This window comes from Rhamphochromis longiceps, linkage group LG22 (genome assembly GCF_057381845.1).
Source record: "Rhamphochromis longiceps isolate RC_006_pf linkage group LG22, R_longiceps_female_GT1.1, whole genome shotgun sequence".
NCBI lineage: Eukaryota > Metazoa > Chordata > Actinopteri > Cichliformes > Cichlidae > Rhamphochromis > Rhamphochromis longiceps.
This window is the reverse complement of record NC_140577.1, coordinates 12,890,107-12,914,930: the sequence shown is the minus strand read 5'-3', so window position 1 is coordinate 12,914,930 and position 24,824 is coordinate 12,890,107. Positions and strand designations below refer to the sequence as shown.

At 41.6% G+C, this 24,824-nt stretch overlaps 1 protein-coding gene across 2 annotated transcripts in view; it reads left to right on the top strand.

Annotated features, from left to right (window-relative positions):
- Positions 1–24,556, top strand: part of celf3a (cugbp, Elav-like family member 3a) — a 37,574-nt gene extending 13,018 nt beyond the window's left edge. The window contains exons 4-14 of one of the 2 annotated variants that reach the window (XM_085395563.1): positions 4,391–4,439; positions 7,513–7,638; positions 9,126–9,205; positions 14,215–14,358; positions 17,246–17,390; positions 18,244–18,393; positions 18,551–18,610; positions 19,118–19,222; positions 20,021–20,164; positions 20,264–20,396; positions 23,642–24,556. In XM_085395563.1, the coding sequence (XP_085251689.1) occupies positions 4,391–4,439; positions 7,513–7,638; positions 9,126–9,205; positions 14,215–14,358; positions 17,246–17,390; positions 18,244–18,393; positions 18,551–18,610; positions 19,118–19,222; positions 20,021–20,164; positions 20,264–20,391 (1,131 nt within the window). In that variant the 3' untranslated portion in view covers positions 20,392–20,396; positions 23,642–24,556. Of the gene's footprint in view, positions 1–4,390; positions 4,440–7,509; positions 7,639–9,125; positions 9,206–14,214; positions 14,359–17,245; positions 17,391–18,243; positions 18,394–18,550; positions 18,611–19,117; positions 19,223–20,020; positions 20,165–20,263; positions 20,397–23,641 lie in introns of both variants that reach the window. The other variant, XM_085395562.1, reaches the window with a different exon arrangement.
- Positions 24,557–24,824: the final 268 nt, after the last annotated feature.

Below are 24,824 nucleotides of genomic sequence, written 5' to 3'. Positions count from 1 at the left end.
ACATAACCAAGGATTTTCTTTTCTTATCGATATTTAATCACAGAGTAAAAGTGAAAGTAAAAAGCGAGAGAAATCAAAACTAATTGGTGAGTTTTAAAAAGAAGTTAAATCTAGTTAAAAACACAAAATCTGAAGCAAGAGGTAGTCTCCAGGGTAACAAACTTCTGGATGCAGAGATGCTTGGCATCCATTATAGCCGTCAGTGCGTCATGGGATTGATCCCAAAGCATACCTTGTGCATATCTATGTGACTCCAGCACCATCTGACAGCACGGCAGTATTTGATGCCCTGGGATGAGACCACTTAGATTCAGTGTGATGCTCTGTGCTTTGTTAAAGATCAAAGAGAGAGCTGCTTCCTGAGCACATTTCTCTGTTCTCTCTTTTGTCATTTTGTAATAAAATCAAAATGCCCCCAAAATAATAAAATAAGTAGCTGAAAAGGGAAATTCAATCAGTCTCGCTGATGTCTATCATAGTGCGTCTCTGCTCGCCACAATATTTAAAATAAATTACCCAAATCACTGCTGGGGACACGTCCCTCCAGTCCCAGCTAAATTCTCTGCCCTTGCAATGTCTGTATTACCTATTTCTTTTAATGGGTTAAAGCTATTAAATGTAGATACTCCTAAATGCAATCATGATGCTGAATATACATTGGCAGATTTAGTCCAAATTGTTAAATCAGTTTGACGATATAGATTCTCTGGGCTTGTTGTTGCAGTGTATGAACTTTGATGGCATGGAGAGGGGGGGGGTCATGCATTATGGCGAAGGGGTCGAGCTGTTATTTGATTGGAAAATCTGTGGATTTAATATTTCATAATGCTCGTGAAATCCCCCGCGGCATCACAGAAAGAAAAGATTAAGTATGTGTAGATGTGCGCTCACGTCACTGTGACCGTCAGGAGCCGACGGAGCATTGTTTGGATGACTGTATATATAATATCTGCATGGCGTGTTTGGACATGGAGCGCAGGGGGAGCAAGAAAAATCCAATAGCAAAAACACACAGTGGTGAAATGGGCTGTTGATCAGGCAGGTTTGAATGCGTGTTGTCTGTGCACAGTATGGGACCGTTTTTGTAAACAAGCCTAAGAGAGAAAGGGGAGGGGAGGGGAGCAACAGGAGGAGGAGGGGAGAGAGCAAATTACTGTAAAGTGTGTGTTAGTGGTTGAGGTTTAGACAGAGATATTTTTCTCCCTGCTTCTGCATCTGCTCTCGAGGCAGCGCCAACATTCAACAGGCACGAACGAAGCCGCTACCATCCCTTTTTCTTTTTTCTTTTTTTTATTCTTTCATCTTTCCTCCCCCTGCTCGTCTTCTCCCTTCCTCCACTGCACATCTAATCCCTCTATCTCTTGACCTAGAAGCACCCTTTGTCCTCCTCATTTGTTTTCCACCCGTCTCTTTTGCAGGTTGTTCAGGGCAACCTTGTTTACCTGATGTGGGGGTTCTCATCTCTGGGGTTGTCATGACGATGGCCATGTGAGCATGGTCTTTATCAGACCGGCAGCCGGTTGCTGTGCAGATCTGAAGTGGCACAGCCTTGATGGCCTCCACTTCTCACTGTTTTTCCTCTTGTATATTCTAATTCCAATCTCCTGAGCCATCTGCTGTGCTTCTCCTTATCACCACCACCACCACGGCCTTCACTATTTGTCTTCCCACAGTGAAATATGGGCCATGCGGCTTTTTATAAGCATCATTCAAACATGTCAATCAAACTTGCCACTTAATTTAATGCCATTAATTCATAGCATTGACTTAAGGTGCTTTAAGAGAGAGCTAACCCCAAAATAGCTTCTATTTTTAGTTATCTATCTATAGATGTCTGTATCAATGTGTGGAAGAATCCTTCCTGCTATGATTGAGTGGCGTGCAATAACTGATAGCTCAGACACTGAGTGACTGTCAGTATCTACAAGGGTATTAAAATTATGAATAAAAAAAAATAAGGTGGAGTTTTGGTAGAACAGCTGGTTAAACTTTGGTCTGGTCAAACAACATTTTCTTATATATGCTAATCTGAAAATCCTGGTGGAGCCTGCACCTGTTCAGGATTTGACATCCCCTGTCCAGCATCAAGATTTTCCTTAAATACATGTCAAAGGAGTTATTAGGAGTTTCTTACATTGCACATACTGGCTTGGGTGGTTATATGTTAAGATAATGATGATAATAGTGAGAATCACAGAAGCTTGTAGATGTAGATGGATCTCAGATCAGTCAAAACAAAACAAGCAGCAGCACCTTGTTTAGCATGTTGGTCCACCATCAGTTTTCCTTCCTTCACAAGTTTTTCCATATGCACATGCACAAACACATTGATGTTCTCTCAGTCTGACAAGCTATAGCCACTGCTAACGGATGACTACTGACACATTGAGAGGCTCACGCTAGCATACTAGCATCTGACAGGATGTGTGCATTAATGAACTCAGTAAATGCTTTCCTGATGAGTTTATAGTCTCAGACATTAGTTTCATTGTTTACTGAACACAAGATGATCATCATGACTTTGATTTTTGTCTCTATTAAAGTCTAAAAGAACGTTGAAGCAGGGATTTTTTGAAAAAACAAACAAACAGTGGCATCACAAAAGCTATGCTTGTCTTTTTATGAAGTTTACGGCTGTAATGTAGTGAATGTAGACAGTAAAAAGAAAATGCTTCCAACATAAAACTGCTGACAATAAGGTTTGTGGATTCTTATAATAACCAGGCCAAAGCTGATATCTCAGTAACTGGGCAGTTCACACTAAAACAGTACAGATCCATTAATAGCATGGTGCGTTCTTTAGAAAGGTGTATGTGTGAAGAATAAAGCAAGAATACAGATTAAATCACAGCATGGGCAACAACAGCGAAGAAAAACAGTGGTAAATAAGGTAATACTTATTTTGCACAGGCTGTTGTTGCACTCTCTCCTGCCTGATAACTGGCTGGTATAAACAAGAAACTGTGCCGATAACGTACTGTGAGGTATATTTGTCGAGCTTCACCCGGAGTACATGAATTTTAGCATGCAGACTCGGTTGGAATGATGATATCTTCTCTTTAGCATATTGTAAAAAATTTTAACTAAAAAATTATTATTCACTGCCAGCCAGAGCAAGACCTCCATTTGTTTAGCTGATTGGAAGATGGTTTTTTGAGCCTTCCCCTCCATCTACTCCATCATCCTATTAATTGGTACACTCGATTAGACTGCTCTGAATGAGAAGACACGGGGGCCTTGTATAGCAGGTGCTGGGGATATTTCAGCTCGTGGTTCAGCACAGATGTTTGTTCATGCGGGTCCTCGTGACACCAATCAATAGTGTCTCCTGGTGACTGATCACAGTGGATCAATCAGTGACACAGGATCAGCGACTGGCTGAAATGTCACCAGCTCCATAATTAAGACCTTCATTAAGCCAAAGTTAACAGAGTGTCACTCTGTTGCTCTCACCTCGACTCATCACCCTTCCTCTCTTCGCATGCACATCCCCCACCTGACTCCTCTCTTCCATATGCCCCCCCCCCCCCCCTCCCAAATCAAACCCAATCCCGCTCTTCTTCCCTTTTTGCTCTCCCTTGTACATTATTTTGCTTGCTTTCTTTCAATGGTCCTTTTCATGCTTGATACATTTGAAGGACAAGCTGCTGTTTCGTCTGGAGGTTGAATAGTCGGATAGCCAGGAAGAGGACGGCGAAGCGGCCTTTTATGAATAGCGAAAAAGGTCACTTAATGTAAAGTGTGTGCGTGTTCCCTGCTTTTTCTTTCGCGTTTTTGTTTGATATTCCTCCCTCTCGACATCCGTCTCTGCCTCTGTCAGGCTCAGAATCTCTCTCTATTCTGATGCTGCGTGCTCCTTTAATCCAGATTAGCTGGCGAGTGTTCTTAATCTTATCACTTCCCCAATCCCGCGTGGGTGTGTGCTTTTCCTGGTTTTGTGTGATAGGGGGAGAGGGAACGATAGACGGCAGGATTAGAGCTGATTCTGAGAGAGAGACTCGGAGAGAGGAGGTGGGGCGAGAAAGAGAGACTGTATGACACTGCAAATGTAATATCACACATATCGGTGTCAGCTGTGGCCTGTTGGAGTCGAGTTGGCCCAATAAAAGGAAAGGAGAGAAACATCTAATTTGCAAACATCTAAACAAGCACAAATGTGTACTACAGTTATAATTGCATTTACATAAATGGTTATATAAAGCACACAAACATGAATATCATCTTTTGTCATTTACATAACAGCAAGGGGCACATTTGCCACATTAAAACTCCAATTTGTGCCAGTTATTTCCATGCTTATATGCTTTTTGCCATGTTAAAATGAATGCGTTTTTCTTTTTGTTGATTAGCCCTGACCTGCATTTAAACCGACTACGTCATCTTTTTCCAGATGAACCGCCCAATCCAAGTGAAGCCTGCAGACAGCGAAAGCAGAGGGGGTAAGAGACACCTGTCCCCAACCCAGACACACAACACCTGTTCAAACATAAACACCTCCAGAAATATCAGCGATAACATGTCAGTTAGTCTTGCAGTGACATTAAAACACCTGCACGAGGTAAGTGCTTGAGTGGAGGATGCGTTAAGGGAAAGTACAGCGGTGCAGCGCGATGATTGGGACTGTAAGTTGACAGCAAGATGTAAACGATTGGCACGTTTTTCTGGTTTTCACCCACGGACATGCTTTTGAGGTCAATCGGTGATTCTGAACATCTTTGTTTTAGGGTTTCGCTCACTCACACTGCATAGTTAGTAGGATAAGTGGTTACAAAAATGGATAGATGGTTTAAATGGTGTGCACTGATATGACAGTTATATATGTGATAGATCTCCTGTGCCTCACCATAAATCACAAATTGTCTTTTGACACCGTGGCCTTGCACTGGTTACCGCAAAATCGAATGCAGAGATAACGGCACAGTTTGAGGCAGTTAGCGGCGCCATAATTTTCAGATTTATCAGCCAGGAGATCATGGTTTGTGTCCTGTGGTGTTGGTTAAAAATGTGCCTCTTCCAGCCGCACTAAACAAAGACAAGCTGCCATAACCCAGAGTGTCATGCACCGTCACCATGGACACAGTGGAGCTGATGTTTTATTAAAGTTCTGATGTTAAAGGCCCCTTATTTCCTAAAAGATGCAATCTACACTAAAAATATGACAGATTTTATCAGCCCTTCAGCAGATTATTGTTCAGACTGAGTAGTCGGCTCAGCTGCCTGTCAAGATGGATGTTTTGCTGCTGTCAAACTACACCTGTACATCACACACTGCACACAGCCACTTACGCTATCATAAAAGAAAACACTGGTAGGTTTTGACAGGAGGTATTAAAGATACTTCATCTCTCATACCTCATATCATTTTACATTACCATTGCTGATTTTCAAAGCATAACACTAGCTCACTCTCCCTTTAGGGTTGGGTTTGTTTTTAGTCATAATCTGAATGGAGAATTTTCAGAAACCAAGAGATGTTGCTTGTTGATTTTTAGACTGTAATGTTTACCAAACCCTAAGCCCAGATGGGCTGCCGGTGACCTGGTAAACGCTCTCACATGTGTCACATCTGACTTCATCCAGATGCAAATTTTAAAGATAACCAAATCACTAGAGACTGCAGGACTACGTTTAAACTAGTAATTAAGAAAAGTACAAAGGGTATAATAAGCATCTGATCACTTAACCTCTTACCCTCCATCGAGACACCCAGCTTGAGTTAGTTTGGTGATTTTGGTTTGGGTTTATTCAGTGTCCACGCATTTTTATACCTAGCTATAAAAATTTAGGAACAGGAAAAACAAACATGTCAAAATGTGTGAGAGTGCATTTAAAATGTAATGTAATCTGTTATTTTCTTAAAATCTGGCTATCTGGGCACTGGTTTAGCTGGGTGGAGTGGGCTGCCCATGTGCTGTGGGGATGACGTAGAGCCTGGGTTCAGATCTGCCCCGGGGCCATTTGTGCATCTTCATGCTGGGTTTCTTGTCTTCTCTCCACTACACTGTTCTATCACAATAAAGGGTAAAAAAAAAAAAAAGATAAATAAATAAAATAAGTCTATTTAGCTTAGGGCTAAAATAAAAGTTACCCCTAACCCTACACACGTGACTTAAAGGATCCTGATATTAACTAAAACTTGAAATTTGCTTCAGACACAGTAGCCGCTGCATCACATGTGCTAGGTTTTTGCAAGAATGAAGTTAAAATATGCAACGCTCCAGTTTTTGTGCTGTTGGAAAAGCTCTCACATCTGAGTCGACATCCAGGAAATAATCCAAGACTCTTTCTCGCAGCATCCACTGTCTCTAATAGGCCTGTTTTCACTGGAGTTTGACGTGCCACAGTAGGAAAAGCACAGGTGTAGATAATAAAATTAATGATGCCTGAATGCCATTTAGCTGCTTCAGTTTCAGGGTTCTGGTATTGTGCATGCTGGCTCCCTGTCACACTGTGGCAAATCAAAACGCCTGCTGTGAAAAGGGCCCATTTTCCTAAAAGTCAGTCCAAGTTTTTAACATTTTGAACATGTGATTTTAGATTCTATGCCAGTAGTCTGAAGGATCAACACTTTAGATTTTTTTTTTAGCTCTTTAAAATTCACAAAACAGTAATAGAAATCCTTTGGTTTCCTTTTAGTATCACAAGACAAGAAGCATGCAGATGCAGGCATTTGTTTATATGCTGTTTTTATATATATATATATATATATATATATATAAACGCGTGATTTTTTTTTCATTTTTTTATCCGTTTTCTGAAACTGATTGGCTCACAGCGTAGTGAGCAAATTCTGTGCTTTTCATCAGCCAATACCCAAACCCTCCCCATCAACACACCACCCAGGCAGGTGTTTCTAATCAAACCACATTTATCGTCTGCAATCTTCTTGACATTTAGGCTGTATGTAGGTTTGCAATAAGGATAATGGCACGTTCGCTGTGACTGATTGTATCTCAAGCTTCAAGTCTCTGACATTTGATTATCATACGGAAAGAAATTGGAAAGAAATGGCATCACGAACAGTTTTGGGGGGAAAAAAATAAAACAAAACATGTATCACTCGGTTGTTCTTTCTGAGAGTAATCTGCAGGAATGTAAGGCGCGCTCAAACATGCAGAATCGCTGGTCTGATCCTTCACAGACAGGGACAGACGGAGCAGCTTCTCTGACCACACAGAGGGTGACAAACATTTGAGTCACCGCCAGATGCTGTTTGTTGTGCCGTTCATGTTACTGCACTCTGGTGGTGCTCCGAAGTACAGCAGGCTAACGTCCAGCCCTCTTTGCAACTGCTTGTCACCCTGTTGTCATTTTCTGTTATTCGTGCATGTACAGTGACATGGTGCTTCTCCCCCCTACCTCCACCCTCTCCACCCCTCCCCGCACGCTTTCACTTGCATTACCTTTCTCACAAATGCATCTCTTTCTCCCCCCGTCTTTAATCTCACTCACATTACCACACATTACTCTCCTTTCTCCCTCCCATCCTGGTAATCTCCTTCCCCTTAGAAGACAGGAAGCTGTTTGTAGGCATGCTGGGAAAGCAGCAGACGGACACCGATGTGAGGAAAATGTTCGAGCCATTCGGCAGCATAGAGGAGTGCACGGTGCTCCGCGGGCCTGACGGTACCAGCAAAGGTAATAATGTGAAATCATGCCATGTGAAACACATCCAACATCAAGGCTGAACATTCCCTCCACAACATGCACAGTCCCAGAACGATATCTAAATCTGGATTCGTTTTTTTTTCTTGGAAGCATTGTTATTTTATTCTTTTCACATTTGAGCAGCATATTTGAAAATATGACAGAAAATGTCCTGCATCACAGTACTCAAGAGTCCTTTCAGAAACTCCTGAACTAACTTCCAAAGTCAATTACTTCATAGTCTAGCTGAGGATTGCCTCTGGTAAAATATTCATGCAAATCTGCGCATATTTTTAGATTAATCCTTATAACAAGCAAACAAACAGGCAAACTAATGCAACCATGCACATTACATCCTTGGTGAAGATAACAGACAACCTATGCAAAGCTCTGATGGCTGACCGGTGCTCCTCAGCTAAACAGGTGGAACTATAAAGTCTAGGAAGTCTTACTAAATATAAAATTATGGTGAGCAATGGCTACATGTTATTCTGCTTTTATTATACCACTCTTTGTCTCCATGGTTGTCACTGCATCATTTAATATCTAGCGAGACTTCCTGGACTTTGTTTAGTTGATAAACGCCAGACGTATTACAGAAAGATACAGTATTATTCACAGAAACAACACATTAGCAGCAAAACATTCATCCATCTATGTTCATTAGGTAAAAACTGTTCTCCCCTCACATTTAAAGAGCTACAAATATGAATTTTGACTGTGTTTACTTTTAAACTCCCTGCTGGTCCTCCCCTGTCCACAAACTCTACTACTCTACTCTAAATAGTCTGAAACCTCATCGTTTAAACATTTAAATACTTAAATATTGCTTAAATAGATGCAATTAGCCATGTCATATCTTATTTCTATTACCCCCGATGGCTTAGCTACTTAAAAACCTTAGCAATAATTCATATTTGTCCCACTGAATAAAATCATCAGCACTAAGATGATTTTGCTAAGCTATGCCCTCCACAATTTACAAAAGCAGCCTTTAGTCGAGCATCCTTTAAAGCCACTGGTTGCAGCCAGATTCCCGGTCACGACTGTAGAAGTGTGGACTGACTTTGTTTTACCGTTTGTATTTAAATCCGAAGAATAAAGCTCGCAGCATGTTGCAACTCCACCGTATAAATGACTATTGTCAGTAACAACAATGCTAATGATATTTTCCATGTAAATCAAAGTCCGCGACAGTTCAAACACAGAGGTTTGACTTTTCTGCGTTTGCTGCACGAGGCACGACTAATAGTGCAGTAGGTTTTATTGGTCATAGCTAATGATGCGTTTGGTGGTTTACGGGCTGTGATTGATGAAGCAATGAATGTTCTGTGGACCATGCTTAATGGTGCCACGGTAACAGATGAAATGCTAGATGCAAGATGGCTTCTAATGTATATTTAAAGGGAAGCGTTTTTGTTATAGTGTGTGTAAGTGTGAGAGAGGGGCTGTGCTTAATGATGTGTCATTTCATGTAGGGTGTGCATTTGTAAAGTTCCAGAGCAACGCAGAGGCCCAGGCCGCCATCAACGCTCTTCACGGAAGTCGTACTCTACCTGTAAGTCCACAAAATACACTCTTTCTGACACACATACACAAGCACACTCATGCTGCACATGCAGCATGGTTACACAAATTCAAATGAACCCAGCAGACGCACTCAGATGCTCCAAACCCAGTCATTTAGAGACTCACAGGGTGACTCAGCTAATGGTCACCACTTCTCCTTTCTGTCCCCCTCCTCCACACACACTCACACACAATAGAGGACACACTCTTTGTAAAATGCGGTCATGATTTATCTCTGGAGGTCTTACTGCAGTGTGGCTTGATGTAGGGCGTCAAAATTAAAATAAAAACCTATTTGTTTATTTCGTTTACGTCAGTAATGGATCATAAAATGTGCTCGTCTAAATCAGGACACTTTAAGCTAATAATAATACGAACGTAAGCCTTTATTAAACACATCCATCCAACACATCCAAGCAATTATTTTTCAGACCTTTTCTGGGTCTCTATGCTCTCTCAGGCAGTTTAAGTTTAAGCATAAAAAAGGTCATTTCACTCATTTAGAGTACGGTCTCAGCTCCAACTCAGTCACTCCAAGGAGTGTTTTACCTTTATTTGAATCTGTAGAGGATCTAATTTGATGATTGTTATCATCATTCTGCTGCATCGCAAAACTTTTAGCTGGACGGTCACCTAGGCACCATCGTGTGAGAGGCTTTAATAAACATGGGATTTCTATTGCACTTTTCAAAACTTCTGGAACCAGCTCCTTCATTTATTCGAGAGCGGAGCTGCTGGCACTAAAAACAAAGGGACAGACCGGCATGCGACACAACATCCCGGCCGAGCTAAAGAGGAGCTACAGAGGCTGCAAAGCTGGAGCGAGGAGAGCGGATCACCGGAGGCGATTCAAACCATCAATCCCGACAGTGATCATGGGCAACGTGAACTCGTTACAGAATAAGATTGACGAACTGTGCGCTCTGAACAACCACAGACTATACCGTGAGTGCAGCTTGTTTATCTTCACGGAGACGTGGCTAACCGAGCTAACGCCGCAGGCTAACGTAGACCTATGCGGTTTCACATCTGTGAGAGCCGATAGGGACACGCAGGCCAGCAGAAAAAGCAGAGGTGGGGGACTCATTGTCTACGTTAACAACAGATACTGTAACCCTGGACACGTCTCCGTTAAAGTTTCGGTATGCCGTCCGGACCTGGAGCTGCTAGCTGTTAGCTTGCGGCCATATTATCTACCTCGGGAGTTCAGTCATGTGATCTGTGTGTGTGTTTACATCCCTCCGAGGGCCGACGCAACAGCTGCCTGTGAGAAAATACACACAGTCACAGCAAGACTTCAGACACAAAACCCCGAGGCTTTCATTATTATATCTGGAGACTTTAACCATGCCACACTGGATTCTACTCTGGCTGCTTTTCACCAGTTTGTGAATTGTCCCACAAGGAGCAACAGGACAATTGACCTACTGTATGCTAATGTGAGAGATGCATACAGAGCCACCCCCCTCCCCCCACTAGGGAAGTCAGACCACAACCTGGTTTACCTACAGCCACAATACACACCCCTCGTCCAAAGGCAGCCTGTCACAACGCGCTCCATCCGGAGATGGACCCCAGAAAAGGAGGATGCTCTGAGAGACTGCTATGACACCACAGACTGGGATGTGCTCCTGAGCCCACATGGTGAGGACATAGAGGGGGCAACACACTGTCTTACAGACTACCTCAACTTTTGTGTGGACACAGTCGCCCCTGCTAAGACGGTACGGTGTTATCCTAATAACAAACCGTGGGTAACACAGGAAGTCAAAGCTGTCCTCAACATGAAGAAGAAGGCTTTCAGGAGCAAAGTGAAGGAGGAGATGAAAGCAGCACAGCGGGAGGTGAAACGCTGCCTGAGGGAAGCAAAGGACACCTACAGGAGGAAGGTGGAGCAGAAGTTGGAGAGGAACAATATGAGGGAGGTCTGGAATGGTGTGAAAACCATCACAGGCCACAACACCAAGAAAAGCACAGTGGGGGGGACTGTGGAGAAGGCAAACGAACTTAACAACTTCTTCAACAGGTTTGACCAGCCCACAACCCCCCCACCCTCACCCTCACCTTCACTACAGAGTCCTCTCCCCACTCTCCTGCCTCCCTCGCTTCCCCCCCTTCCTGACACCATGACACCCCCCTCCTCCAATCCCTCTCTCAGCAGCAAGACATCTCCCCCCCTCCCCTCCTCCCAAACATCTCCCAGTGTCACAGTGGATCAGGTCAGGAGGCAACTGAGGAAGCTTCGCCCCAGAAAGGCAGCAGGCCCAGACAAGGTGTGTCCTAGGATGCTTAAGGCGTGTGCTGCTGAACTTGGGGAGCCGCTACAACGAGTCTTCAACCTCAGTCTGCGACTGGGGAGAGTGCCCGCCCTATGGAAGACATCCTGCATCGTCCCGGTCCCCAAAAAGAACCGGCCCAATGAGCTGAATGACTTCCGACCGGTGGCACTGACGTCACATCTTATGAAGACTCTAGAGCGGCTCTTCCTCAACCTCCTCCGACCACAGGTACAACATGCCCAGGACCCACTACAGTTTGCATACAAGGCGGGTGTCGGAGTGGAGGATGCCATCCTGTACCTCCTACACAGAGCCCACTCACACCTGGATGGGGGAAAAGGCACGGTCAGGATCCTGTTTCTTGACTTTTCCAGTGCCTTTAATACCATCCGGCCCTGTATGCTTCAGGAAAAACTGAACAGGATGGAGGTGGACCCCTGCCTGGTGGCTTGGATCTCCGACTACCTCACCGACAGACCACAGTACGTCAGGCTGAAGGACATCACGTCTGACACTGTGGTCAGCAGCACAGGAGCCCCACAGGGAACTGTGCTGTCCCCTCTTCTCTTCACCCTGTACACCTCTGACTTCTGCTACAACTCTGAATTATGCCATATTCAGAAGTTTGCAGACGACACAGCCATCATGGGGTGTATCTGGGATGATCAGGAAGAGGAGTACAGAAGTCTGGTGAGGAACTTTGTCGCATGGAGTCACACAAACCACCTGCAACTCAACACCTCAAAGACTAAGGAACTGGTTGTGGACTTCGGGAGGTCCAGAGAAGGTCCACTGCCGGTTCAGATAGAGGGGGAGGAGGTGGAGGTGGTCAACAAGTACAAGTACCTCGGGCTGTGGGTGGACAATAAACTGGACTGGTCATGCAACACAGAGCACCTGTATAAAAAAGCCCAAAGCCGACTGTACTTCCTCAGGAGGCTGAGGTCTTTTAACATCTGCAGGAAGCTCCTGAGGATGTTTTACCAGTCAGTGGTTGCTGGAGTACTTTTCTATGCTGTGGTGTGCTGGGGGAGCAGCACAGCAAAGAGGGACTCATCCAGGCTGGAGAAACTGATCAGGAGGGCTAGCTCTGTGGTCGGCATGAAGCTGGACACTCTGGTGACAGTGGCAGAGAAAAGGACATTAAAGAAACTGATGGACATTATGGACAATGCTGGGCATCCTCTGCACACGGCCATAAACAACCAGAAGAGTCTGTTCAGTGACAGGTTGCTTCTCCCCAAGACAAGAACTAACAGACTTAAAAACTCCTTTGTCCCACACACCATCAGACTGTTTAACTCCTCTCTGGAGGGGAGAGGGAGGGGAAACAGGAGGACAAAGGAGGGAACAACTAAGCTGTAGTGCCTCTTCACCTCACTGTACAATACCTTGTGCAATACTTTTTGTAAATAGTCAACGGTGCAATAGACTCAATACTTGAAATGTGCAATTCACTTGTATTTTTATTTTTTATTCCTATTTATTCTATTTATCCCCTTTGTATATTTTATTTATATTTGTCTCTGTATTTATATATATGTGTGTGTGTGTGTGTGTGTATATGTATGTATGTGTGTGTGTGTGTGTGTATATATATATATATATATATATATATATATATATATATATATATATATATATATATATATATATATATATATATATATATATATATATATATATATATATATATATATATATATATATATAAACAGTTCTGTAACTGTAACTTCGGTCGTTGCTGTGCTTTTTTTGGAAGTCGAATTTCCCAGAGGAACCCACCCGAGGGATTAATAAAGTTCTATCTTATCTTATCTTATCTCTTATTTCCCCCTCGGTGATGGCGAGCTGTCAGGTTTCCCATCTCTTCACTGGTATTCATTATCCTCTCTTTAGGACATAAGTAGCGCTGGCTGCTCTTCAGAAACATTTCAAAGTTTTCTTTGATAGTCCACAATAACATTTTCGAGTTTCTAAGTGGCAAACTCCAGTCATGGAGCCATGGGGTTGGGTTTTTTGGATGGGTTGGGGGGGGGGGGGGAGGCAGCAGCTTTCTCTGTGTAATGCTCCATGCAGCCATGCACTGTGAGGGAGAATGGGAAATGAACATAGAAGTTAAACAGCTCCAGTGACTCATTTAAGCCATCAGTTTCTTATTTTGGGCTTTTTTTTTTTTTACTTCAGTGACTACTCTGGGTTTTTCCTTTGGAGTCATTTAGCTGTGCACCCGCAGGCCTGAGTCATCGGTTTGTCAAACTGTGGACTGATAAATGTTTTTGTTTTATTTTGTTTGTTTGTTTTCTAAGTTTACCTTGCAGCCTTTTGCAGTTTTACTCGAATCAATCATTTCCGATCTTGTGTTTTCAGAGATCTATTTTTCAGATTAAAATGTTCACTTAGCTCTAACCTCCAATCTTATTTGATGATGGCACAAACCGCTTTTGTCAGTGTCATTAGCCTTGAGCTCCACAAACATCCCTCTAGACACTACGCTGAGTCTTTGAGTGATGCATTCATTGTGGAAAATGCATGTGTAAGGTAAAAATATTGGATTCTAACCAGTTTTGTTAGGATGCAGTAAGAAATGCTCAGAGTAGTGGTGGTAACAGTGGTAATCTTTCCACTGTGCGTGTTTTAACCTCTTGCTGATGTTGAGCGTTGATGCTAAAAGCATTGGACAGATGGAGTTTTGATTTTTCTGCCTTTTCCTCCGCAGGGCGCCTCGTCCAGCTTGGTGGTAAAGTTTGCAGATTCTGAGAAAGAGCGAGGGCTCAGACGGATGCAGCAGGTGGCCTCCCAGCTTGGAGTCATCAGTCCCATGACCCTGCACCTCGGGGCCTACAACGCCTACACGCAGGCCGTGAGGAAGACCCGCAGACATACACATCTCACCCAAAACACACACTATCTGTCATGAGAGCACTGCAACATGTTGCTGAAAATATTTATTCTGATCCCAAAATATCAAAAGTGAACTGTTTTTGTGTAATTTCTTTTAATGCTCTATCCTCTGCACTTTGTTTTCTCTATCTGGCTTTCTCATCATCATCTTTGAGCTATTTTAGTGCGATGGAAGATATAGGCACAGAAACCATCCTTTAATCCCCCAAAAAAAACATAAAAGAAAAAGCTACTCGAGAGACGCTCGAGTTGTAATGTTCTATTCAAGCATTTTATACTCAGAATTTCAATCCAAAAGAGATGTCTCATATGATATTAAGATGATTATAATTGGGAGGGGAAAAAAATCTCAAATAACAATATAAAGTCATCGTCGCTAATTGACCATTTACTGCAAATGGTTTCAGATTTGCCTCATTTACAGTTGTTCAGATTATGATGTTTAACGAGGCCTCTCGAGACTTTTACTCATGATTGATGTGTTTGTAATTTAGTAAGAAAAAAGGTCACATAAAAACAAAATTTTAAAAAATGCTCAATGGAAGGGTAATTTAGAGAAATTGCAGGTAAAGCTCCAAGCTAGACAAAAACGAAGGCGGGGTTCAATAAAATTCTTTGTTTACAGCTCAGAGATGTGAATGAAGAAATGATCCAATCCACTGAATGTGTTTTGATTCCAAGCTTGTCAGTTTCTCTTATCGGGGCTGGCACGTATTTCTAACAGTTGCATGTTGCAAAACTGTGACGTCAGACTCGTGGCTTTTGCACGACTGAGTCAGATGCGCGCCTTCTGTTTCTACACGGTGTTCAGACTCAGAGATAATAAAGCAGCTCTCTCGATGCTGCCACAGTCTTCCCACACAGGAAACCGAATAGGAATCAGGAAGGGAATCGATAAGGAATCTGACCTATAAGAAGAATCAATAATGCCGCTGGGTATCGATAAAGTCTTGTCAATATGAATCCTTATTACAGCTAAGGTGAAGAGCACACAACGTGAACTAAAGACTAATTATTCCCATGATTTGATCGTAATGAGGGATTATAACCATCAGGAAGCGATTTTTCCCGATGAGTGAGGTCACTAGGCAGAGTGCTCTGCGGTGCTTAGATGTACCCTTCAAACATATAGATTCATGTTTTCTGTTTTATTAAAGGGAAACCTAAAACAACAAAAACAAGAGAGAAAAGGAAGAAACAAAGGGATTTAAGTAAGAACAGGGAATTTTCTTTTCTCTTTTTTTGTTCTCAATGACTGCTGGTGGAGTCAGGATGGGTCAGAGCACTGATACTTGGGAACGTTATAGTATATTTTCTTCCCCCTCTACAGCACTTATTTATTTCTGCGTCCTTTAAAGTAAGACTGTTGACTCAAGCCATCACATGGGAGGTCACTAGACTCTGGAACAACCCCCATCAGTCCCCCATCTGTCCCCCTTCTAGTCCCTTGGGATCCCCCAAAGCTATTGGAGGCTGGTCTGACTTAGTCTCACCAATGAGATCCATTTATTAGGTAAATTAGTTAGATAAATAAGTAATGGAGATAATAATTATCATCATTTAAAATAAATAAGTCAAAGAGAACCTATTATACTCATTTCCATCTTCACATTTTAATTCCTGGAGTTTATTACAGCAGCTTTGTGCTGCCTCTCCATTTATCCTTTCTCTTGCATAAACAGTGTTAACTCTGATCTTTGAATCTTTTATTTCAGTCAGGTTGACTGCCCATGTGATCACATGATTTGGGGCAGCAGGAACTTTTTTGCTTTTCAAGATTGCTATAACCTTTTTTGACATCATATAGAGCCGACAGTTGGAATAAAAGAATACAGAAAACAACAAATATGTGTCTACTGTTAAAAATGTTATTACAGGCTCTTTGTGTTCTTGTAGGGTCTTTACCTTACAATATAAAACAGCTTGAGGCGAGTGTTGTTGTGATTTTGTGCTTTATAAATAAAATTGAATGGAATTGAATTAAAAATATTAGATTGCTGAGTTGAGCGTGTAGTTTTTCAACGTAAGGCCTACGGGGCAAATTGGAGTCCCCATTATAACTCGTTTTTCAATTCACTAAATAAAAGTGACCGATGTTGCAGATGCATCTATTAAAAGCAGTAAAACATGTTATTTTACTCTCATATAGACAAGTGTACAGGGCAATAAACAAGCCTTTTGCCAAGCTGATGTAGTTGGTAATGTCAGTTAATTTGAAAATAATACAAACACTTCAGGAAAAGAAGAGTTATGGGCCTATTACTGCTTATTCATTTCATCTGATAAATATAATTGATTGTTAATTTGGTGACCTCTGCCCTCTGTCATTCTGCAGAAGTCCACGAGATGAAATGTTGAACATTTTGCTTTGCAGTAAATGAAAATAAATGTCTGTGTAATTTAGATTGATGTCAATATTAATAACAATAATAACAGTCAAATGTTAATAATAGTGAAAAACAGGAGAAAAAAAATATACATCATCAATCATCAAATATTGCTTATTGTTTTCTTATTGAGGCTCGGGTCTGGAGATGTCACAGTAATATTAAACACATCAATTTTAGTGACTGAATCTCATTATTGGAGCACGTTGATGAGGGAAATCTGAACAACGTGAGTCATTTCTAATCTGCACAAATCGCTCACTAAATGTCTGATGACGAGCCTCTGCACAGCGTCTTCATGCTTTAAAAGTCTGCTGGTGTTTCTGTACTTTACAAGTCTGAGAATACACACTAATGGCCTCTGCACACCGAAACACGGACTCCGAACTTACTCTAAATGTCAGTTTTGCCGACTCCTGCTCCTCAATCCATCACAGCATCTCTCTCTCTGTCCTCCAGCTGATGCAGCAGCAGGCCTTGGTGGCGCAGTCGGCCTACCTCTCTCCTGTTGCCACCGTGGCTGCAGTTCAGATGCAGCAGCTCGCTGCCCTCAACCCCAGCAGCATCATTGCCACGCCGATTGCATCCATCACCCCGTCCTCAGGTAATGAGAGGCAGAGATGTCTGGCCTTGATTAGATTTCTGCCTGAAGTATGAGGGCGGATATACAAGGAGAGGTGGACCAGAGAGGACAAAATTACACACATCTATTCTGTATTTTTTTTCATTCTGTCTCAAAGTTAACTCTTACTTTTTAAGGTAAAATAGGAGTAGGAGATGTATTTCACTTACTTATACAGTTTATATATAAACTGTATATTTAAATAAAGGTGGAAATTGCCAGGATAAGCGAGCAATTCACCTGCTTTTGAAGCCAACCTTAAGTGGTCGTTAGATTCAAAATTTTCAACCCTTAAAGTTGCTGCGTGGTTTATTTAAGACTTCTGAAAACTGGTAACAGTCTGCTGGCTATGGTTCACTCTGTTTAAAGGATCGTTTCTATGTAACGATGATACAAAACCTCAAATTTGATTGAAAGTAACTAATCAGTCAAACAGCTGTCATTACATTTGCGTCAGAGGTTTCTATTGGTGCGTGAAAGTACGTGACATCACCACCCTCCTCTCACCCACTGAAACAATAGAGATCTTTCATGCACAGTAACCGCAAATCCACTTTCAAATCTCATAAACTCATATTTTATTTAGAGTAGAGCAAATGAAATGTATCAAATGTTTAAACTGTGCAAAAAGTGCAAATTCTAAGAAAAGAAAAGAAAAGAAAAATAAAAATGGTAAATGGCCTGTATTTATATAGCGCCTTACTAGTCCCTAAGGACCCCAAAGCGCTTTACATATCCAGTCATCCACACACTAGTGATGGCAAGCTACATTGTAGCCACAGCCACCCTGGGGCGCACTGACAGAGTATTGCTGTTACTTTGAAATCATCTGCAGGTACCAGCACTCCACCCTCCATCGCAGCTACACCCGTTCCTGCTCTGCCTCCACCAATCGCAGTGAACAGCTACCCCTCTGTGCCAGCACCACCCAACGGCCAGCCAGCTACAGAAACCCTGTACACTAACGGGGTCCATGCCTATCAAGGTACAGGCATCGCATCCTACACAGATTATAGCTGTATCCTCAGATTCACAAACCTCTTGTGTAGCATTCATATAACATTAAATATATCAAATAACATTCATGACTTTTTTTTTTTACTATGCTGTAAGTTGTTAACCACATGTTGACTGTGTTACAGCTCAGAGTCCTGTGCTGGACCCCCTGCAGCAAGCTTATACAGGCATGCAGCACTATACAGGTGAGAATCAGGATTTACAGTGGCACGCATGTCCAATATAACTTAATAAATTCTTAATAAATAACCATGCATTTCTAGAAATGTATTTGTGGTAGAGAAGTCCTTGTTTTGTGTTAGAACAGGGACAATTACAAACTTTAAGTGACGTTGGACTCTGTTTAGTAGATTTAGATTTAAGTAAGAACCTTTTCAGGTTACGAATGCAAATTGCAAACTTACAATCAAATGCAGCTGCAGTACCTTTTGGATGTCAGAACTGCTGCATGTGCAAAGAAGAAACTCTCATTCAAAGTCAACACATGCACATATATTACAAAGTGTAAATAACCTCCAGCAATATAAAGTGAGTCACACATCACAAACTTTATGCAAAACATAGCCCAGTTTTAGCAAACCTGTAGGTGGGGATGCAGCTCTGTCAGATGTTTTAAGTGAAAAATGATTAGTGTGCAGTGTTCTGCTTGCATCGCCACCACTCTCGGCTCACCTGTTCCTCCTCTCCATCAGCCACCTACCCTGCTGCCTATGGCCTGGTGGGACAGCCGTTCCCTCACCAGCCCACGCTGGTGGCCCAGCAACCTCAGCAGCCGCAGCAGCTGCAGCAAAGAGAAGGTAAACTCAAAATGGGGTTTTACATGTTTGGCTAATTTACCACAAATCAAACAAGCTTTACATCACAGAAAACCACCAAAATGTTCTGCTGTTTAGGGAAATGTTGACCAAATGTTATCGGCCATTTAAACCGGCCACTTTGTTAGGTACACCTTGCTAATAATGGCTTGGACCATGTTTACCCTTCAAAGCTACCTTAATTCTTCATTTGATACAATCAGCAAGGTGCTAGAAAATATTCCTCAAATTTGTTTCATTATAGCATCACACAGTTGCAGATTTGTCAGCTCTACATCCATGATGAGTCTCTCATCCCAGACGCACTCTATTGAACTGGGATCTGGCAGGTCATTTGAGTGCACTGAACTCCACCCATTTTATAATTTGAGCTTTATAACTAGTGTGTGATCCTGCTGGAAGCAACCATTAGAAGATGGGTACACTGGAAACCTACCAACTGAAAGTTAGAGCAGAAATCAAGACTCATCAGGCAACCTTTATGTGGTACGGTTCACACAGGCTCATTGGGGAAATTATTATATAAAATAATGATATATAATAAACTTTGAAAGCACATTGGTGTGTTGCAGCAAAAAATCAGATTTGTAAAGACCGCTCCTTAAATCTGTATGTTTTAATATGCACACAAAAAAGGATGAGATAAACATTGCAGACAAAGTCTGTGTAGCTGGAGGTAGTTTGGCACAGAATTATATGAAAACAGAGGAAAAAAACTGCCATTTTCACTGACCGCTTAACCTGTGTGCATCTCTATGGCTGCCCTGTCTTTGTGTACAGGTCCCGAGGGCTGTAACATCTTCATCTACCACCTGCCACAGGAGTTCACTGACTCTGAGATACTGCAGATGTTCTTGCCCTTTGGAAACGTCATCTCTGCAAAGGTCTTCGTCGACCGTGCCACCAATCAGAGTAAATGCTTTGGTGAGTCACTTTGACGGTCACAGGTGTCTCTTTCTTTCCTGCACAGAAAGAAATGCTGCTGTGATATAACACTGCCTTTTATTTCTTTTTTCTTCTTAGGGTTTGTGAGTTTTGACAACCCATCCAGCGCCCAGACTGCCATCCAGGCAATGAACGGCTTCCAGATTGGCATGAAGAGACTGAAAGTGCAGCTTAAGAGGCCCAAGGATGCCAACAGGCCTTACTGAAGGAGGTGAGTTTCTATATATCGACACATTTGAGGAGTTTTTTGGGGAGGAGGAAGCTCAAGGGAGGGATTGATAGACAGCTGGAACTGTGTGTGAAAGCTAAGGAGACAGAGTGGATGTAATTGGGGGGTAAATGGCTGTCTTTCATGTGGAACCAAAGAAGTCAATAACCCTACAGTAGATTAACTTTAATGAGGTGAAAGCACTAAGAATACCATCAGTCTTTAACAGGATCAGAAGATACCTTTTGTTGTGTAAAAGTGGCTTGTTCTGTTTTTTTTGCTCACTCTGTATTGAGAAGTAGATTTTATTTTATTTTATTTATTTAGTTGTTTTTTTTTAATGGGTTCAAATGTTGTCTAACCAGTGTTCTGTCACAGGGTTGAATGCCTACTGCTGTCCCTCATTAATTTTTTTCTTTTTACTTTCATTTTATTGTTTTTGTGCTGTGCCATATGTGCCATTTTTCCTGAGAGAAAGAGAGAAAAAACAAACAAACAAAAAAACGCCACACCACTCTCAAGACTGTCCCGTCCATACATATATGGTGAAGACGTGCGTCGCTATGGGTACAGTTGCCTAGCAACCTCTAAAACCTACTACCTCCCCTTCCTTCTCACTGCGTTGTAAGTTAATTGGCCTGTGTTGGTTGGTTGCTGTGGCGATATTGCCTGTGATGGTTGCCATTAGCAGTTTGGTTTTTTATTTCTTTTTTGGGGGGGGGGTTTGGGCCGTTGCCTTGATTCACCATGCTCAACTGCATGGCGGGTTACTGTGGCGACCATGAACTGTGTTTGGTGTGCTGTGAGTTTCCTCTTTTATTATTTTATCCTGGTTTTAATCCTTGCAAACACTGATCAGTAATCGTCAATTACCTCAGCATCTGTAAGCAACTGATTATCATGACATGCTGTTTGCCTTTAAAGTCCTCTAAAAGCTTCAGTGCTAAGAGCTAAATTAGCTGGTTGACCATCAAATATGGATACACGAGACCTCTCCCGGACATCTCTTTGGTTTTGATTGGTTTCATTTTTGTCGTCTGTCATGATTATCATTCTTACATATCCCTTCTGTTTAATTGGATGGTGTGGTAGTTTTCGGTGAGTGCGAGGTTTTCGTTTTGTCGTGATTCAATTCCATGTGACTTTGTGCCTGAACTTTGTCCATGTTTATTTTATTTTTTTGTGAGGCTGAAAGAAAATATATACGTGCCCCTGTATATGGTTGACAGCAGAGTATTTATGTACGACTGACTGATCGTGTGTGAGATGAACACAGTGTTGTACGAGGTGCAATCATAAAGCTTATGAATCACAAACCATACCTAGATAAAATATGGCCAACCTGCTCTTCAAGGTCACTTCCTTGTGCACTTTTGCACATCTTTCATCTCCTGCTGTGCTAATTTAAAATTGCTCTCTGGAAGCATTTTTATTACCACTCTGTGTTGGCCTAATGTGTATTTTTAAGATGTGCTCCCTAAATCTGAGGAGCAGGGTGGCTAATGAATGCAAGGCCAAAACAATCTACCACACAATGACGGCCGCCCCTCTCCCCAAATTTAGGACATGGCCTTTAATGTTCTCCCACAGATGCCTCAGAATGTTACAGTTAAACTGTCCTGTCAGTTTCATCATTGGGTACAAATTAATTAGAAGCACACTCCCTTCTCCACACCTTACCTGATGCATCACTTTCAGGTTTGGAAAATGTGGAAACTGCAGTGGATCCTACGACTGTCTAATCATCAGTGATAATCGTCCACAGGATATTTGGTCAAACCTGACACTGAAAATGATTGAGCAACTCTAATGTCCATTGCGATCTAGAAAGGTCAGCAGAGCTAGAAGAGATCCAGAGTTGCTCACTCGGGTGACCCTGAAGAGGCCAAACCTAAATCTGAATTATTGAAGCCCTCGGTGGCAGCATCCTAAAACTTTGTGATCACATCTCGTGTTAGTGCGAGTGTTTTTGTGTTGAGTAAAATCTGAAAATTGTTGGTGTGTGTGTGTGTATGTGTGTGTGTGTCAAATGAGACACTAACTAGAAGGTTTTGGGTAAAGCTGTTTTGTTCCTGTGACACGTGCTGCTGGCTGAGGAACTACATTCCTCTGTAGGAATTCTGGGACTCCAAAAGCTAAGAAGAAAAAACCATAAATAATCATAAGGTTGAGACAATACCTCCCCCCCCCCCCAAAAAAAAAAAAAGTCCACCTCTTATCCAAACCAAAACAACAATCAGAGCATCTGCAGGTCATAAAGTCAAAAGTAAGAAAAAAATCATTTATCGTGCTGCAAAAAGTCTGAAACTGCTGAAAAATCCGAAAGTGAATTTTCAGGAGAGTTAAAAAAAATTTTACTTACAGAATTTTTCTAGTCCCCAGAAACAATCAGTAAATTTTAATAAAGTTTTATTCCACTCCATTTAAAAAAAAAAAAATCACTTTAAACAGCCATTGACACAGTTTCCCCTTCTTCCCCTCTAATCCTCTGCGCTGTCTTTGTGTTTTTAATAGCTACAATGTATCAAATGTAAAACACCCCACAGTATTTGTGCACAGTTTTATACATACTTCACTTAAATTCACTGACGTAGTTAATATCTTTGAAATTCTGCTGTATTTAATTAGAGCTAGGCTTCGCATAGCCTTTATGATTGAGAGCAGGAGACTCATATTCATTCATGTACTGCCCTACTGCACAATTTCTCTCAATTTTAGATAAACGAAGCATAAAGGAAAAGGTCTCAGAAGGTAATAAATAGATTCTCATACCTGCAGATGTTGTGTTTGCAGCAGTTTGCTTAGAAAATATGAATTTGTGATGCAAAAATGAGTTTTCCTGAGAAACTGCAGTTTAATTAAATACTTCTTTTTGTGAATGCCCCTCTGATGAAATATATATCTTATTTGTTTTATCTAAAATTTAAAGAGTTGATCCCCACCAGAATTCTTACTGTGCATGTTCTGAATTAAGTTGCCTGCAATAAAAGACGACAGACAATTTTCTAAGAGCGTGCATACACTTGCGGCAGTGTGACTGTCCCTATTCCAGCTGCATGGACACTAGTTGATTACTCAGACTCCCCCTGAGGCATCAGTGCAAGCAGTGTGTAATGCAGACACCACTTCCAAAGTCTTAAACTTCTGTGTTTGATTTCTGCGATTTGATCTAAAAATAATACTCATACTTTGGTTTGTTTTTTTCCTCTTTCCTTTTCTTCTTCCTCTGTTCCTTCTTCACCTCCCAGGAAAGTGTTCAATCAAGAAAAACCACTTGGGATGTCCCAGCCTTTTTTGGTTGTTTGACCAACCATATAGCACAGGAGCAACACTTCACATAAAGCAGTATCACGTGTATGCGCTTTACAAAAACAAACAGCAGCAGCAGCAGCAGTAATATCAGCAACAAACGCATCGACTGAATCAGCATCCGCAATATGAGAAGTGCTCCCGAGTTCCTATCATTCCACAGCTGGATTCATTTATATATGTATATATCTATTGTTGGCAACAAGATATACATGTTAAGAAAAAGCATATCACTGATGTTATTCTACTGAACAGGGTTCTACTGTATAGTGTGATTTGTGGTCTGCGGCGTTAACAGAAGGCCAGTCTACACAGTCGGAGGCAAAAGAAAATACTACTCTGTATGATTACCATTTGTAATATTGTTATGTAGAGTTAGTTTTATTATTTATATGTAAATTTAAAAACAATGGGGGTACTTAAGCTGGAAGAGAAATGGATTTCCTCTCACTGTAAATACTTTGGTTTAAAAAAAAAAAAAAAAGGAGGACTCTAAAACTTCACCAGTTAACATTCTCTGCTGCCACAACTTTTAAAAATTAACAAAGCGGAAGGAAGGGCTGGGAATTTTTCTATCTTGATTTTTTACGTTTTAATTTATTTGGTAATCAATTTGACGGCGGGGGACATGTGACAATTTCTTTTTTAATTTAAGAAGAAGAAGAAGAAGAAAGAAGAAAAAAAAACAGGATTCCTGTGGTCTTCATGATGATGAACACTACTGCTATTATAGAGTTTTTAATTACATAAATGTACCTATGGAAGTGGAAAAAAACGTTTCTTTATTTATTCTCTACAATCGCTGTTTTAAAACATATGTCTTTAAAAGAAAATAAAGTACAATTTAGAAGAAATGTCACAGTGTGAGCTCTTTTTTTCCTTTTTTCCCCTGTGAGACTAATCAAATCAAGTTTGGGCGTATGATCATGAATGGGTTATTCTGGGAGGTTTGCTGCTCTCTAAAGGCCTAAAGAAGAATTGAAAGTGAAAAATATCTGTAATCCTCCAGAGGTTTGGTGGCTCCACTGTGGACCTAACTGACTGAAAACTACTCAAAGGAAGTTTTCCATTCATTTAATTTCCTTGTAGGGCTGCTTGAATGGACCGTCACTGGTAAATGAA